Source organism: Acinonyx jubatus, chromosome E3 (genome assembly GCF_027475565.1).
Source record: "Acinonyx jubatus isolate Ajub_Pintada_27869175 chromosome E3, VMU_Ajub_asm_v1.0, whole genome shotgun sequence".
NCBI classification, from domain to species: domain Eukaryota; kingdom Metazoa; phylum Chordata; class Mammalia; order Carnivora; family Felidae; genus Acinonyx; species Acinonyx jubatus.
Genome location: NC_069398.1, coordinates 25,810,724 through 25,827,828, shown reverse-complemented (window position 1 = coordinate 25,827,828; position 17,105 = coordinate 25,810,724). Strand labels below are relative to the sequence as shown.

The 17,105-nt window shown below is 57.7% G+C and overlaps 1 protein-coding gene across 5 annotated transcripts in view; it reads left to right on the top strand.

Moving 5' to 3' along the window:
- CLIP2 (CAP-Gly domain containing linker protein 2) overlaps nucleotides 1-16,763 on the top strand; it is a 74,339-nt gene extending 57,576 nt beyond the window's left edge. For 4 of the 5 annotated variants that reach the window (XM_027041909.2, XM_027041910.2, XM_053213871.1 and 1 more), the window contains 9 exons: nucleotides 609-713; nucleotides 2,467-3,402; nucleotides 5,369-5,426; nucleotides 8,719-8,802; nucleotides 9,789-9,945; nucleotides 11,511-11,670; nucleotides 13,342-13,524; nucleotides 13,811-13,873; nucleotides 14,748-16,763. In XM_027041909.2, coding sequence (XP_026897710.1) covers nucleotides 609-713; nucleotides 2,467-3,402; nucleotides 5,369-5,426; nucleotides 8,719-8,802; nucleotides 9,789-9,945; nucleotides 11,511-11,670; nucleotides 13,342-13,524; nucleotides 13,811-13,873; nucleotides 14,748-14,759 — 1,758 coding nt within the window. In that variant the 3' untranslated portion in view covers nucleotides 14,760-16,763. The remainder of the gene's footprint in view (nucleotides 1-608; nucleotides 714-2,466; nucleotides 3,403-5,368; nucleotides 5,427-8,718; nucleotides 8,803-9,788; nucleotides 9,946-11,510; nucleotides 11,671-13,341; nucleotides 13,525-13,810; nucleotides 13,874-14,747) is intronic. The other variant, XM_027041911.2, reaches the window with a different exon arrangement.
- The last annotated feature ends 342 nt before the right edge of the window (nucleotides 16,764-17,105 follow it).

Below are 17,105 nucleotides of genomic sequence, written 5' to 3'. Positions count from 1 at the left end.
GGAGACCGGGCCTCCTCTGCGGGGCCCCCGGGGGTGGGCACTGACCCTCCGGGCTCTGGGCAGGGCAGCAGGAAGCAGGGCCTTGCAAGGCGGGTGGAGAGACTTTTTTAAAACCTTCCCATTGGATTGGTTCTTATACTTTCAACTCAGGCCCCCGAGGCCAGGAGTCCTGGGTTCATTTGCTGACACATCCATCCTGAGGGCCTCCCGTGTGCAGGATCCTGTGCCTAAAATGAGCAGTAGCCCGATGGGGAGCGCGAGGAGGCTGGGGCCCCTCCCCAGAGCCACCAGGGGAAGGACTGACCACCTGGGGAGCACGGCAGGAACCGCGGGGCCCTCTTGCCACCCTCTCCAGGGGCAGGGTGGCTGGGGCAGGGTTGCGGCAGCCCCTCCTCTGCCATTAAACCCACCCAGCCCGGTCCCCTCCCCAGACCTCCTCTGTCCCCGAGCCACCCTCTCTCCTTGACCCGCTCTCCTGTCTTGTTCACGGAAGATGACGCCGCCTCTCTCTCTCTCTCTCTCTCTCTTTTTCTCTCTCTTCCTCTGGCTTCCTCTGCCCTGTACTCCTCTCCCCTGGCCCGCCTCCCCACCCGCCCCGGGTGGACCAGACCCAGACGCAGCTGGAGCACGCGCGCATTGGGGAGCTGGAACAGAGGCTGCTACTGGAGAAGGCGCAGGCCGAGCGTCTGCTCCGGGAACTAGCCGACAACAGGGTAACGCCGCCCTCGGCCCCATCACGCCTCCTTCGGCTTCTCTGTTTTATTATTTTCTCTGTCTTTGGCTGCTTTCCTCATTGTTTTGCCTTCTGAGCCCCTTCTAGGAGGGAAGTCGAGGCTTGGGAACCCTTCCACCCCATTGCCATGTGACGCCCGTTGGGGAGCAGGGGGTCTTGATTGTCCGGGACTTCGGGCCCCGGCTCAGGGTCCCACTGGCTGGGAATGTCCTGTGAGACCCCGCCCCCCCCACCTGCCCCATGCACTGCCACAGCAAGGCTTTGTCATGTTCAGAAATGGGGTGCCTCTCGGGAACGTCCTGCCCCTTATATGGGCCACCTCCCTTCTCCCTGGGCTGGGGAGGCTGAGGAAGGCGGGCGGTCAGGGGGCTGCAGACCAAAGTTTCTCTAGCCTAGGGTTTTGTTTTTTTTTTTTTTAATGTTTATTTATTTTTGAGCGAGAGAGGATCCAAAGCAGGCTCTTCACTGACAGCAGCGAGCCTGTTGCAGGGCTCGAACTCACGCACCTTGAGATCATGGCCTGAGCTGAAGCTTAACCGCTTAATCGACTGAGCCACCCGGGTGCCCCCTAGGGGATCTTAACTGTGGTTGCAGGAGGGGCCAGCCAGAAGGACCTGGGGCTTTTGGGGAGTGGGGGTGTCCATAGGGCGTGAGGTTCTGTGTCAGACCCAGGGTGGGGCTGGTGAGATACAGCAGACTAGGGAAATGTCTGCTGGAGCAAGGGGGAGGTCCTGCCAAGGCCCAGGTCCGGGTTCTGGGCCCAGCTGGCCCCTCGGTGCCCACCATACCTTTCCCGGGGCTGGGCCCCCTGTGCAGGTACCCACGTCCAAACAGCTGGCCAGCCCAGCCCAGCTGCGGTTCTGGCAGTGGAGCTAAACAGCCAGCTAGCAGTGATTAGTTCAAACCATCTGAGCAGGGAGGGCTGTGGGGCGAGCCACGGTCGGTTTCTGCAGGCCCGCCTCGGCACGCGAGTGTGTGTGTGTGTGTGTGTGTGTGTCGGGGGGAGTCTGGAGACACACACGGGTCCCTTTGCATACCCTGGCCGTTGCTGGGTGACCGTACGTGCTCGTGTGGTACACACACATATGTGCATGGAGGCTCTGCCTGCAGAAACCGACCCAGTCACGGTTGACAGGCTGGAGCCCCCCACACTGAGGCGCCTTGATCTAGGGTTCAGCCTGATTATAAAAACAAAAGCAGATTTATTGAACTACAGGTCACCTTCAGAAACAGTTTTAAGTTAGCGAAAGACTTAAAACGTGTCGATGAATGTACTGTTTCCAAATCCATGACCACTGTCGTGATCCAAATGGGTTCTTGGAAGACGGAGCCTCTGATCTCCGTTTTCCATCAGGAGGTGGGTCTGGGAGCATTAACTTTGTACCGCCTGAATTAAACCAGACCCTTCTCTGGCCAGCCCCTCCACGAATCGACCCATCCGGCTGCCAGATAATGCAAAATTCCCTCCTAAAGAAAGCCAGAACCTCCAACAAGTGGTTTCTTTTAACCACTGATGTGTCCCAAGCCACCAAGGGCAGCGGGGACCGTCCCGTCCCAGAATCACAGGGCCGCAAGCCCAGGGAGTCCTTCCAGAGGCTGGGACGCCCAGGCGGGGTGGGCGCCCTTCCCCTCCACGAACCTCCCCCGCGGGGCCGGGGTCCGTCCTTGCTCCGGCCACGGCCCCTTGCCCTCCCGCCGGCCCGCTGACCTCGGTCTCCCTCTCTCCCCGGTAGCTGACCACGGTGGCCGAGAAGTCGCGCGTGCTGCAGCTGGAAGAGGAGCTGAGCCTTCGGCGCGGCGAGATCAAGGAGCTCCAGCAATGTCTGCTGCACTCGGGCCCGCCACCCGCCGACCACCCCGAGGCCGCCGAGACCCTGAGGCTGCGCGAGCGGCTGCTGTCGGCCAGCAAGGAGCACCAGAGGGAGAGCGGCGTGCTGCGGGACAAATACGAGAAGGCCCTGCGGGCCTACCAGGCGGAGGTGGAGAAGCTGCGGGCGGCCAACGAGAGGTACGCACAGGAGGTGGTGGACCTCAAGGCCAAGGTGCAGCAGGCCACCAGCGAGAACATGGGGCTCATGGACAACTGGAAGTCCAAGCTGGACTCGCTGGCCTCGGACCACCAGAAGTCCCTGGAGGACCTCAAGGCCACCCTGAACTCGGGCCCGGGGGCCCAGCAGAAGGAGATTGGGGAGCTGAAGGCCGTGATGGAGGGCATCAAGATGGAGCACCAGCTGGAGCTGGGCAACCTGCGAGCCAAGCACGACATTGAGACCGCCGTGCACGTCAAGGAGAAGGAGGGGCTGCGGCAGAAGCTGCAGGAGGCCCAGGAGGAGCTGGCGGGGCTGCGGCAGCACTGGCAGGCCCAGCTGGAGGTGCAGGCCAGCCAGCACCGGCTGGAGCTGCAGGAGGCCCAGGACCAGCGCCGCGACGCCGAGCTGCGGGTGCACGAGCTGGAGAAGCTGGACGCGGAGTACCGGGGCCAGGCGCAGGCCATCGAGTTCCTCAAGGAGCAGATCTCCCTGGCTGAGAAGAAGATGCTGGACCACGAGCTGCTCCAGCGGTCGGAAGCCCAGAGCAAGCAGGAGGCCGAGAGGCTGCGGGAGAGGCTTCTGGTTGCTGAGAACAGACTGCAGGCCGTGGAGTCCTTGCGCTCATCCCAGCACGGCAACGTAGGCGGCCGCCTCTCCTGCCGGGCGGGAGGGGGCGGGGAGGGCGGGGGGAGCCCCCACAGTCACGGGGGCCCCGGTGTCGGCCGGCCCCCTCTTCCCAGCCAGGCCCGGGCGAGAACGGAGGGCACCTCTCGTGCCTCCATCAGTAGTGCAGGGTGACCGTGGGGACCCGAGGTGGTCTGAGCTGACCTGGCTGGGTCCCCGCAGCCCAGGCCTGCAGAGATGCGTACCCCAGCACAGAGCACAGGCTTCCTCCCGATCCCCGGGTCTCTGCGTCTCCCACACGTGTCCTACTGCGCAGGCTCTCGGCCCTCCCCCAGGAGCCAGCAGCCGGGAGCTCCGTGGGGCTCGAGCTCTGCCTGTCCCCAGGGGGGGTGTCCCGTCTCCCACCCTAATGCCGACCCAGGTGACCTGAGCTGCGGGTGGCTCCCTCTCGCCAGTCCTAATGAGCCCGAGCAGCCGTCCAGCAGCCACAGTGTGGGGGCCTCCAGAGTGGGCGCTGGGAGGTGGAGGGGGGTCAGGACCGACGTTGCCTTTTCTCACCTTAACTGTTGCTAGGTCAGCGTTCGCTCTGTTTCACAGATGAGCAAACCAAGGCTGAGATGGAGAAACTTTCCCAGGGTTTCCCGCCCACCAGAGGCAGAGGTCAAGTCCAGCCCCACAGCTGGAGGCCAACAAAGGGTGCCCAGGATGACAAAAGTCAAACCCTACCCGAAGGACAGCTGGCAGCATGGTCATTGCCTTCATACGGGCCCTGGGGCTTCGCGAGCTTCTGATTCCCCTTGTGCCTTTGAACTAGAAGTTAGCTTTCCAGCAATAAGGAAGTGTTTGGGAGTTTCAAGGAACAGGATACCTTTTTCGTAAAAGGAGCCTTGCCTGCATGATGCCTTGTCCTCCCAGGGTGGCAGCCTTTCTGCCCCCTTTCTCCCAGGGAGGGACTGTTTTAGCAAGTGCTGTCCCAGGATCCTGGGCAGAGAGAAAAGGAACAGTCTCTGAGCAGCTTGTGTGCAAATGGCCTCACTGCCTTCTCAGAGCAGGGGTAGTCAGGCCTGGGACCCCAGCAACTGGACTCCTGTAGCAGAGGAGGTTTCAGACTGCTGTGGTTCCAGAGGACAGCCCCTTCCTCTCGGTCACAGACCTTAGGCCGAGGAGTGGGCGGTGATCTCAGCAAGGCCCTTCTCTTCATTTCCACACAGCTGGGGCCTTGGCCGGGACCCACATGACTCCCAGATGCAGAGGTTTCAGTGCAGAGACAATGGGCTGAGACTTAAAAAGGGGCTTGGGGATGTATGAGCAGAAGTATGAGCGTCAGGTTGATGGAGGTGACTGCCTGCTCAGCTCTGGGCCCGTCTGATCCACAGTGTTAGACTGGCAGACAGCATGCTCAGAGGAGAGCCTGCTTGGGCGGGAGGCTGAAAACTTTTTTCTAAGAAGCCGTGGGGAGCCTGTTAATGTTTGCCATTCAGATTTTTTTTTTCTTAATTGGTCTTTTCTTCTTTGGTTTCTGGGTTTATTATTAAAAAGTAGCATTTATTAAAGTTCCTCGGGAGCTGGCCCCGGGGCGTGCTCTGCATTCGTTGGCAGCCCTCGGACAGCCGATGCTTCTTTTACGGGTGGAAACCAAGGCTGGGATTTTGCCTCTGGAAGATGATGGAAATAGACTTCCAGGACTAATCTCTGTGGGCGTCCCAGGGAAGGAGACATCTGTTTAATATAATAGACGTTTTCAACAAAGGAAGGAGTGGGAGGTGTTCACACGGAAGCTGCACAAACAGCCTTCGGGGACGCTGCGGGCAGGCGGGGGTCCTCTCTTGTCAGGGAGGCAGGACCGAGAACATCTCTGCTCCTTGCCACCGTACCAAGTCCCTGAGAGCCACCCTGTGTAGGGGTGAGGTGGGCCGGCTGGGGACAGGGGCAGGGGCAGGGGCAGGGGCCAAGAATCCCTCTTACCAGAGCCTTCTTTCAGATGATCGAGTCCAACGACATTTCAGGGGAGAAGGTCAGGATGAAGGAGACTGTGGAGGGTGAGTGGCTGCTGGGCTGGGTGGGACCCTGGGCTTTTTGTTTTACGTCATCTGCCCACCCTCTGCTCACTGCCTCCCCCCACCCCTGTCCCCCCTCCGCATTGCCGGAGTTCCCTCCCTAAAGGCACCGCGTTGGCCAACCTCAGTTTACTTTCCAGACACGTTTATGCACATCCAAACCCGTAAGTACCAGATGGTACCACGCCTCCCTGCTGTCCAGCCCCCCTTTCTCCTTTCCATTTAATGATGCCGCATCTTGGAGGCCGTTCTTATCAATGGTTTCCAGCCTTTGTCTATTGTCAACACTGCTTCAGTGAATTACCTTCCCCTCTTTGGGTCTCCAACGGTTTTAACTCCCAAGCGCTGTGGTTCAAAGTGTGTTTCCCCACAAGCCTTACCGCCAACAAACTTCATCAGACTTTGTGACCTTTGCCAGTCCGAGTGGTTCTCCCGTGAGATAACGTCACCTTGCCTCTCTCTTACTGTGAGCGAAGCTTCCTTTCCAGTTCCACTTGGCGTCTTTTGCCCGTGTTGTTCCTCGCGGGTTGTTCATCTTTCTGTTGATTTTTACAAACTATGTATGACATTGCAAACATTCCTTTCCCCATTTGTGGTTTGTCTTTGGACTTTTCTCAGGGTCGTATGTGCCGTGCGGATTTGTTTCAAATCAGTCTTTTCTGGGGCACCTGGGTGGCTCAGTCAGTTAAGCTGCTGACTCTTGATTTCGGTCCAGGTCACGATCCCAGGGTCGTGAGATTGAGCCCTACATCAGGCTCTGTGCTGGGTGTGCAGCCTGCTTAAGATTCTCTCCCTTTCCCTCTGCCTCTCCCCTGCTCACGTGTGCACATGGGCTCTCTCTCTCTCTCTCTCCCTCTGTCTCTCAAAAAATAAAATAAAAATAAATAGGGGCACCTGGGTGGCTCAGCCGGTTAAGTGTCTGACTTTGGCTCAGGTCATGCTCTTGTGGCTCATGAGTTCATGCCCCGCTTTGGGCTCTGTGCTGACAGCTCAGAGCCTGAAGCCTGCTTCAAAATCTTTGTCTCTCTCTCTCTCTCTCTCTCTGTGCCCCCCATCCCCCCACTTGCACTCACTCTCTCTCTCAAAAATAAATAAACGTTAAAAATTTTTTTAACAAATAAATCATTTAAAAGTCAGTCTTTTCTTTTTTGGCTTCTGGGCTTCTTATTTTTAAAATGTATCCGTGGTTTCTTCCAGTACTTCTTTAGTTTCATTTTCTCTGCTCAAATCTCTGGTCCACCTAGAATTCATCCTTCTATAAGGTGTGAAGGAGGAACCATTTTTCCCTCCCAAAAGGGTACCTGTTTGTCCTATTACCAGTTTTGAAAACCTCATTTCAGGCTCTCCACTGATTCGAATTACTAATCTTACCACCTTCAAATTCCTTTATATAACTGACTTTATTTCTGGTCCTTCTATTCCATTAGTAACCTGTCTGTTCGTGGGCCAGTTCTATAAGGTTTTAATTATTGAAGCTTTATTTATATCATCATGACTGCAAGCCTAGCCTTTCCCGCTCTGCTTTTTCAAAATTTTTTGCCTGTTCTTCCTTTTTTTTTTTTTTTTTAAGCTGATGCAACATAAACATAGAATTAACTGTTTTAAAGTGAGCAATTCAGTGGGCATTCGGTACATTCACGGTCTTGTGCGACCACGACCTCTGTCTAGTTCCAAATCATTCTCATCTCTGCAGAACGAAATCCCATACCCATTATCAGTCACTCCCCAGCCTCGGACAACCACTAGTCTGCTTTCTGTCTGGATTTGCCCATTCTGGATATCGACATACATGGCATCCCAAGACACCTGGGTGGCTCCGTCAGTTAAGCATCCGACTTCGGCTCAGGTCACGATCTCACAGTCCGTGAGTTCGAGCCCCGCGTCGGGCTCTGTGCTGACAGCTCAGAGCCTGGAGTCTGCTTCGGATTCTGTGTCTTCCTCTCTTTCTGCTTCTCCCCTGCTCACGCTCTGTCTCTCTCTCAAAGTAATAAGTAACATTAAAAAAAACTTAGAAGGCATCCTACAATATGTGGCTTTTTATGTCTGGCTACTTTTACTTAGCATACTGTATTCCAGGTTCATTCCTGCTTACGGCTGAATAATATGCCGTCATACGCTACACTTTTTATCCATCCGCCTGTTGGTGGATGTTTGGTCTGTCTCCACCCTTTGGCTATTGTGAGTCGCATTGCTGTAAGCACACATGTGCAGGTGCTTTGCAAGCGCCTGTTTCCAGTTCTTTGGTGGGTGTGCACCTTCGAGTTGCTACGTCATATGGCATCTCTGTGTTTAACTCCTTGAAGAAGTGTTTGCCAGACTCTCTTGGCTAGTCTTGCTTATTGTCCAGGTGACTTTAGAATCAGCTAATCTGGGGGCCCCTGGGGTGGCTCAGTCAGACATCCCACTCTTGATTTCAGCTCAGGTCATGATCTCACGGTTCGTGATGTAAAGCCCCGTGTCAGGCTCTGTGCTGACAGCCCGGAGCCTGCTTGGGATTCTCTGTCTCCCTCTCTCTCTCTGCCCCCGCCCACTCGTGCGTGTGAGTGCCCGTGCCCTCTCTCTCTCTCGCTCTCTCTCAAAATAAATAAATAAGCTTTAAAACAAAAATAGAGGGGCGCCTGAGTGGCTCAGTCGGCTCAGGGGCGTCCGACTTCAGCTCAGGTCACGATCTCGTGGTCCGTGAGTTCGAGCCCCGCGTCGGGCTCTGGGCTGATGGCTCAGAGCCTGGAGCCTGCTTCTGATTCTGTGTCTCCCTCTCTCTCTGCCCCTCCCTCGTTCATGCTCTGTCTCTCTCTGTCTCAAAAATAAACAAACATTAAAAAGAATTAAAAAAACAAAAACAAAAATAGAATCAGCTGATGTAGTTCCATAAGAACTAAAATCGTATTGGTATTTATATTGGCATTACATTACATTTATAAAGTAGCGTACAGAAATGTAATGTTTCTTGCGCTTTCCATAGATTATCTTTTTTAGCACTGCTCTGAGGCTATCCAGTATTCGAACCCACACGACTGGGTGACATGGGTACCAGGACCCCAATTTCCTCACTCGAGGAAACCGAGACTCTGAGAGTTAAGTGGCCGGAGACCACGCAGTGTTGGAGTCTCTTACCCAGAGCGGGTTACCCGGAGACAGGGCTGGTGTGGGGGAGTGTTTGGACCCTGGAGGCCAGCTCTGGCCTCGTTTTAGGGTTCTTGCGGGAAGGCCACCCCCTCCGCCCCTGCACCTGGAACACTGCAGACAGACCCCTTGTCTCTCCCTCCTCCCCTAGGCCTGCAGGACAAGCTGAACAAAAGGGACAAAGAGGTAGTAGCCTTGATGTCCCAAACCGAGATGCTCAGGGCCCAAGTAAGTGGTAAGTCTCCTTCCTGCAGGGCAGGTGTGGGGGGGCTTTCACGGGGGGGGGGGGGGGCCTCAGCCGGTCGGGCGTGGAGTGGGTTGGCTCCTGGGTCAGGGCGCCCTCCCCCGTTCTGCCCTGAGAGGGCACCATGGGCCAGTCCACCCGCACTGGGTTTGCACCTGAGCCGTGGTGAGAGGGCCGATGTGGCCCCCACAGTGTCCATGAGACAATGAAGGACCCCGGCCGGCCTCTTCCCCCGGAGCCAGTTCTCCGTGTTCTCTCAGCGAACTCCACCAGGTTGCCCTCTGGTCTTGAGGACCATTTCACGGGTGACAAAGATAGAGTGGCTGCTGCCCCCGGTGCCTTTCTAGCTGAAGTACCAGGATTTCAGATTCCGGGGGAAGGATGCCGGCCGCGGCAGGGGACGAGACACAGAGGACACGAGGACAGAGGGGGAGCCCGGGGAGAGGCAGGGGTCTGGAATTGGTGACTTCGCGAACCGGCCCTGCTTCTCCCACCAGAACGCCAGTGGTGGTGTGCACGAGACGGCCCCCCTCCTGGGGAATGGTTCCCACCCCCACTTCTGTCCAGTTCCCACCACGTTCACGTGGCCTCATTGGTCCCGGCCAAGGTCAGCTGACCTCAGACCCCTCCAAGGAAGGCTAAGGTGAAGATTTTGCTTTCCCTCGTCCAGGACACGGTCGTAAGCGCCCGGGTCCTGTCTCGGGCAGGGCGGACCGCTCCCCCGGCCCCGAAGGGCCTGCGCTGCTGTGCTTGGGGCCGTGGCCTGCTTCGTGCAGCTGCCCCCTCGGCCCCTTGCTGCCCGGCTCTGCAGGACGAGAGAGACCCGCTCAGTGGAGTGTGTGGAGTTGTGTGGTCCCCCCCCCGAGAAACCCGGCTCCCTGCCCGGGGCCTTCGCCGCCCCCCCTCCCCCCCCGGGTGGGACGGAGTCCCATGGCGATCTTGCCCCTCTCTCTGCTTTCCCTGCCGGCCGACCTCAGCACTGGAGGCGAAGTGCAAGGCGGGAGAGAAGAAGGCGGAAACCCTCCAGAAGGAAAAGCGGCGCCTGGAGGCCGAGCTGGAAGCCGTGTCCCAGAAGACCCACGACGCCTCGGGCCAGCTGGTCCTCATCAGCCAGGAGCTGCTCAGGAAGGAGCGGTGAGTTAGCCGTGGGCGCCGTGGTCCCGTCGGGCCCCGCCCGGGCGCCGCTCCACCTGCCTGAGAGGCAGGGCAGGGGCGAGGCAGGAGGGACAGGTGGCTGGCAATGGCCAGCGCCCGCCGTAGTCCCCCGCTGAGCTCAGCCGCAGCCTCGGAATCCTTCTCGACACGGATCTCCAGGCAGCGCTTGTAGGCAAGATGAGTGGTTCCCATACTTCTTGGTCCCCGCACCCCTTTCAGCACTTCAAGGTGATGAGGATTCCCCCACAGCTTTTGCTTATTGCTTCTGTATTTGCCATGTTATCAGTTAAAGCAGAAATTTTAAAATATGTCTTCATCCATTTAAAAATTATAACGAGCTGGCGTGCCTGGGGAGATGAAGCGCCCGACTCTTGGTTTCGGCGCAGGGCGTGATCTCACGGTCTGTGAGTTCGAGCCCTGCATCGGGCTCTGTGCTGGCAGCACAGAGCCTGCTTGGGATTCTCTCTCCCCCCCTCTCTCTCTGTCCCTCCCCTGCTTGTGCTGTCACTGTCTCTCTTAAAATAAATAAACTTTAAAAAATTGTAGCAAGCAGGGGAACCTGGGCGGTTCACTCGATTAAGCAGCAGACCGGCTCAGGTCATGATCTCGCAGTTTGTGAGTTCAGGCCCCATGTTGGGCTCTGTGCTGACAGCTCGGAGCCTGGAGCCCGCTTAGATTTCTATGTCTCCCTCTCTCTTTGCCCTTCTCCCAACCCTAGTCTCTCTCTCGAAAATAAAGATTAAAAAAAATTTTTTTTTAATAATAATTTTTAAAAAAATCTTAAAAAGTAAAAAAGAATGTCTTACCACATGAGCTCTCTTGGGTGAATGTTTTATTTGTTTTGTTTTATTTTTTTTTAATGTTTTATTTATTTCTGAGAGAGAGACACAGCATGAGCAGGGGAAGGGCAGAGAGGCAGGGAGACACGGAATCTGAAGCAGGCTCCAGGCTCTGAGCTGTCAGCACGGAGCCTGATGCGGGGCTCGAACTCACAGACGGTGAGATCATGACCTGAGTTGATGTCGGCCGCTTAGGCGACTGAGCCACCCAGGTGCCCCTTGTTTTATTTTTTAATTAAACCTTCTGTTCTCTCTTTATCTTTTTTTTTAAGCTTATATATCTATTTTCAGAGAGAGAGAGAGAGAGTGCACGTGTGCATGTGAGCAGGAAAGGGGCAGAGAGAGAGGGAGAGCACAGAGCTGGACATGGGGCTCGATCCCACAAACCATGAGATCATGACCTGAGTCAAAATCGAGGGTCAGATGCTTAACCTACTGAGCCCCCCAGGGGCCCCTGTTCTCTTTTTTTTTTTTTTTAACTGGAAAAACATTCCGGAAGAGACCCAGTTCTCTTGACCATCCCATCCCCAAATCTGGCCTCAGATTTGGTTTCATGCCTCATGTTTCCACAGCGGCCCCTCGTGGCACAGGTGCTGTGTCCCTGTCAGGGTGGCCTGTCTGTAGGCACCCGGCGAATCTCCACAATGTGGGAACAGAGGGCCAGGGCTGACTAGCTCTTCTGTGCCCCTCACTGGCCCCTGCCAGGAGCCTGAATGAACTTCGAGTGTTGCTGCTGGAGGCCAATCGCCATTCGCCAGGGCCCGAGAGGGACCTGAGCCGCGAGGTGCACAAGGCTGAGTGGCGGATCAAGGAGCAGAAACTCAAGGATGACATCCGGGGCCTGCGAGAAAAGCTGACTGGGCTGGTATGTGGGCCAGGGGGTGGCCTGGGGATGGGGGGATGGCAGGGTGGGCTGAGGCTGCCCCAGCCGTGGCGACTGGCAGCCTCCTAGAGCCAAGTCACAGGGAGGGTTCAGAAGGCCCTAGAATCACAGGTCAGCGATGTAGCCGGTGGAGGGGCCACGGGCGACCCGTTTGCAGACATTGTAGCCGGCCATGTGGTCGTCTGGGGGATTCAGGGCAAAGGAAGACTTCCGAAGAACTTGAGCTTGTCCAGAGCTAGGACGGACTGCTTCAGGGTGAGCGCCCCATGCAGGGGAGGAATCAAGCCAGAAACCAACTCCTTGCTCAGGGTTTGGCAGTGGGGACTCACGCATCAGTCAAAGGAGGGAGATGGGTATATCAAAGCACCTTCTGACCCTGGGGTTCTGGGAGCTGAGACCCCTCCATCAGGAGCAGGAGCCTGACTGGGCTGAGTCCCCGAGGTGGGGGCTGGAGTAAGTGGGCTGTGCGTTGAGGACAAACCTGTGGCCAGTTACCGCGCCTAGTCAGTTGCAAGAGAAGGACAGGAACCTGTCTGGGAAGACAGGCTGCTGTCCTAGGAAGTTGCTCCAAAGCCCCTCCCTGCCCTCCCGCTCAGCCACTGGGGTTTGGCCATTGGAGGAGACAGAAGAAGGGAGGCCTTGAGGGCCGGGGGGAGGAACAGGACCCACCCACAGCTGTGGGGGCCCGTAAGGTCAAGGGCTAAGGGGTGTCACACACCCCTCCAATCCTGGCGGGTCTAGCCAGCAGGCAGGATTCCAGGGCCCTTGCGGTCCTTGTGGCTCTGTGGGTCTGGACCTAACTCAGGAGAAGACAAGGCCCTGGGGCTGGCGGAGACTTCAGAGTTTTGATTCTGAGACTTTCCCTGAGCCTCATGGAGTGGGGGCAGTGGCATTCTGGCTCCTCTCCGTGGGGAACGGGCTGGTCAAGTTTACATGGATGTGGGAAGTTCCCCTTTACCCAGGGGCGACCTCTCCTGTGTCTCTCTGAGCTGTCTCTTCCCCACCCCCCCCACCCCCCCCCGCCCCGTGCCACGGGAAAACTGGGGAAGGGCTTGGTGGTTAGAAAACCCCCAAAGTGAGGGAGTTTTAGGTGGACGATCAGAGTGGAGCAGAAGGATCTAGAAGCATGCGGCCCAGGGGCAGTTTATGTGGGAGCAGGGAGGTTGGTGGGTGTATCTCCAGGCACCCTGGTGGGCAGGGGTCAGTCGTGGAAGACTTGGGAGCTGAACGTCACAAATGTCCTGTTGGGGAGGGGAGGAGGGTAAGAGGTGATGAAAGCTGTGGATCTAGGGGTGAAGGGAAGGGACCCACCTAAAGACAGTGGGGGAGGGGGAAGGGGGGAGTGGGGGCCACAAGAAGGAAAGAAGGGAAGGCGTCCTGCATTTCAGGACCTGGAGAATCTGAAGCATCTGACAGCCTGGGAATTCAGGGCGGGGGACAAAGAGGATACTTCAGTGGGGACCCTCGAGCGGGGGAGGAAGGCCTGGCTTAGAGAGCAGGGGGGGCCAGGAGAGTTTCCTGCCTGGAGGAGAGACCGCCCTCCCCCCAGCGCACATGTGCACAGGTATGTGCGCACACACACACACACACACACACACACACACACACACACGATCGCGTGCGTACTCCCCCTCCCTTCCCTGCTGCTTCCAGGACAAAGAGAAGTCCCTGTCGGACCAGAGGCGCTACTCGCTCATTGACCCGTCCTCGGCGCCTGAGCTCGTGCGGCTGCAGCACCAGCTGATGAGCACAGAAGATGCGCTGCGGGACGCGCTGGACCAGGCTCAGCAGGTGGAGAAGCTCATGGAGGCCATGAGGAGCCCCGACAAGTCCCAGGTGAGCCGTGGGCCAGGGCAGCTGACCCGGCGGCCAGCCACGGGGCACCGTCCTCGGGAAGCGTGGCCCTGTCCTCCGGGAGTCCCGGCCCAAGGGGTACGTAGTTTGATCTTGAGGAGGAGCTCAGACTAAGCTGGGGATGCAGCCTTGGTCCCCCGGGGTCCTGGGACCCGCATTCTGAAGAGCCTCCGGTGGCCCCAAGGGGAAGACCTCGCCACCTAGGGGCCAAACCAGGAACTGCTGCCTGGTGAACCTCTCAGCATCTGCTCATGACTCTCCTCAACAGGCCGTCCCCAATTCCGGATCTGCAAACGGCATCCACCAGCAAGACAAGGCCCACAAACAAGAGGTAAGGGGCGCCCTGGCCCCGGGGAGACACCCTGGCCGACTCCTCTGGCCAAAAAACCCCGAAAAGCCACCAAAATCACGACGGTGCATTTGCGCCAGAGGCTTCACCGTCGGGTTGCTCACGACCTGGGGCCAGTGCAGTTAAAGTTGACTCGGCTGTCATCTGTTCTTTTAACCTCGTGTCTCTTTTTTTAAGGACTTTCATAATAAAAGTTAAAATATGTCTATTAGGAAACGTTTGGTGGGGGGAAAGACCCAAAATAGATAAAGAAGATAGTCCTCCTGCCCAGAGGTGACCAAGGTTGACATTTTTAAATGATATCCTTCTTGAACTTTGCTGTGTGTGTGCGTGTGTGTGTGTGTGTGTGTGTGTGTGTGTGCATACCCAGTCGGTCCTCATTATTCACAGATTCCTTACTTGCAAACCTACCTCCTCGATAAAATTTGTGACCCCAGAATCAATACTCACGGCACTTGTGTGGTCATTCATGGACACGTGCAGAGGGGAGAAAAATTCGAGTCACCTGACATGCACATTCCCAGCTGAGGTCCGACAGACGACCCTCTGCCACCCTGTTCCTGCTCTCAAAAGTGTCCTTTCCACGGTCTATTTTGTGCCACGTTGGCCACATTTTTGTGTACACGGGCACTCGGTGCTCTTTGTGAGACCCATCTGCTCTCACCCCTTCCCCTAAACTGCTCCCACCCTACCTCCTGTCTCACTACACCCCAGACACCGCAGAGTGGCTTTTCCTGCCCCGGGGCCTTTGCATGTGCTGTCCCCGCTCCCTGGCACAAGTGGGCTCTCAAACAGCCCACCCCACTCCCTTCACTATCTGAGACACGCTTGCTGATCAAGGCCTTGCTCTCCCCAGGAGAAGCACTGACCCTGAGGGACACCGTGGAGAAGCCGAGTCCACAGCAGAGCCCCTCCGGCCTGCCCCGGCGGCGCCCCCTCCAGGCAGGGGCCAGGACTGTCACTTTGGAGACAAGAACAGTGTTTGTAACGATAACGTGCCCACTGCCGCGGACAATCCCCCACCCCGACCCCCCCTGCCGGACCGGGAGGCTCCCTCAAGCACCACCTTCCACAGCGAGCGGTACAGTCCTGGCCTGGACCCCGGGACCTTCAGCCTGGACACCCTGGACACCCCGGCAGTTTCTGGAGTTTGGGGAGGCTGAGGTGATGCGGCCAGGCCCCTCTCGAGCTGCCCTGAGGACCATCTTGGCACCCCAGGTGTGTCCCTGCCCTCCCTTTCTTCTCCTTCTCCCGGGTTCCCCTGAGACCCCAGAGAGCCATCGTCCTGGGAAAGGGTCAGAGGGGGCCCAGCTAGGCACCAAGGAAGGCAGGCCAGGCCTCAGGAGCCAGGTGGGGACCCCCTTTTCTGCAGCCACTTCCGGGCCTAAGCAGTCCCCAGGCTTCTTGCCCCCACAGGCTGAGCCTTCTTCAAACAGTGGTCCGAGACCCGTCGGCCTGTCTGCCCAGTGAGGCCCGGGTTCAAGGTGTTGGGGGCAAGGTCCTTCTCCTCCCAGCCCCCAACACCATCTCACATACACAGCTCCAAGCTGCTGGCCAGAGGGTAGCCACCAGGGCCAGGAGCCACAGTATTAGGAAAGTTCAGAAGCCCCTCTCCCCATCCCCCACCACGCACCTGGCTTGGAGCGGGGGCAGGGTGGCCGCAGGGCGTTTGGACTGGTCTGGAACGTGTCTCCTGGGTTGACCAGACGCTCCGAATCTGGGCCTGTGCCCTGCGGACACGCCCACGCAGGCTGTGCCACGTGCACCCCCTGACCCTTGGCACACTCACGGAGGGAGCAGGCGCGCACACGCGGTCGTGGGGGGTGGGCATTTGCAGTCAGCCGCGCTCAGGACGCACACGCTGGGGTGCACAGGACACACGCTCTTGGGACCGAGCGCCAGGTCTGGCAGGCCCGCGCCCACATACATCGCAAACGTTGCTGCCACCTGGCTGCATGCCCACACGCCCAGGTATACGTAGGTGGGTGAGCGTTCAGGGATGCGTGTGCCACACATGTGCATCAGAATGCACACGTACCAACAGCCCCCTTTCTTACCAGGCACCTGTCCAGAGCTTTGTAAGCCCGTCTCCTATAGCCAAGGAAAGAGCCCAAGGGATGTTGATGACGAGAAAAATCTAGCCGCCTCTCTCCTCCGCCCCCCGAGTCCAGCTGAGTTACTCCAGACCTGTGTGTAGCGGGAAAAGCCAGTTCAGAAAAGCCTCTAGAGCTGGAGGGCCCGCAGGGTACTGCTTTGGGCCTGCCTCCACCTCCCGCAGCTCAGGGAGGGTTTTCGTTCGGGGCCCTCCCCTGCCAGAGGCTCGCAGGGGAAACCTGATGGCCCATCGTGGTGTTCCCGAAATGCACCAGGATGGGAACGCAGACTGTGCCCTGGGAACAACCTTGGTGGCCTTTGGGTGCTCCCAGGCACAGATGCGTGTGGCTCCCATCCTTGCCCAAACTCAGCCCATCCTGGGGGGGGGGCAGCCAGTTCGTCCCATCAGCCCCCCACCTCCCCACTGGCTTCTGGTAGCTCTCGCATGCGGTTTTATTAACAACAGTCTAGAAGCGATGCTTTAGTGGCCTAACCCAGAGTCAAATACTACTCTTTCCAGCAAAATCTGGCAGCTCGCCCCTCCTACGGGAGGCACTGATTAGTCTACTAACAGCCAAAGGCCCACACCAGGAGGGGTTGAGCCCCCAAGGCGGCTGGCAGGTGGCAAAGAAGCCACTTGGCTGCGAGCGTCTCCGCCTGTCCGGTGTGGGCTCAGCCGTGCCCCGTCCCCAAGCCCTCCCGCACCCTTGCCCTCCCCAAAGTGGAATTGTTGAAGTGTGGCGAGTCTGTGCTCGAGACAATAAAGCTTGTGACTGAGGTCTGGGGCCTTCGTTATCTGCTTTCCTCTGTGGGCGCCCCAGTGCATGCCAGGAGTCGATAGTCCCATGAGCTGCCAACTAATTCCTACTCAGTTGTGAATGACTGATGAGGGCCTCAGAGGGCCTGGCATTTAAGAAGTCCGGGAGACTGCACCTGGTCTTGTCCAAAGAGCAGGAACCCAGCAGGGACGGGACGAGCACGAGAGATAGGTCAGCGGGACGGGAGGCGCGGCAAGGCGGCCGGGCAGGGCTGGGGGTCTGGATTTGAATCTGCTGGAAGTATGACTGGGCCCAGAAGGAAAAGAACAAAAAACCCCTGACGTGCCAAATGACGAACACGA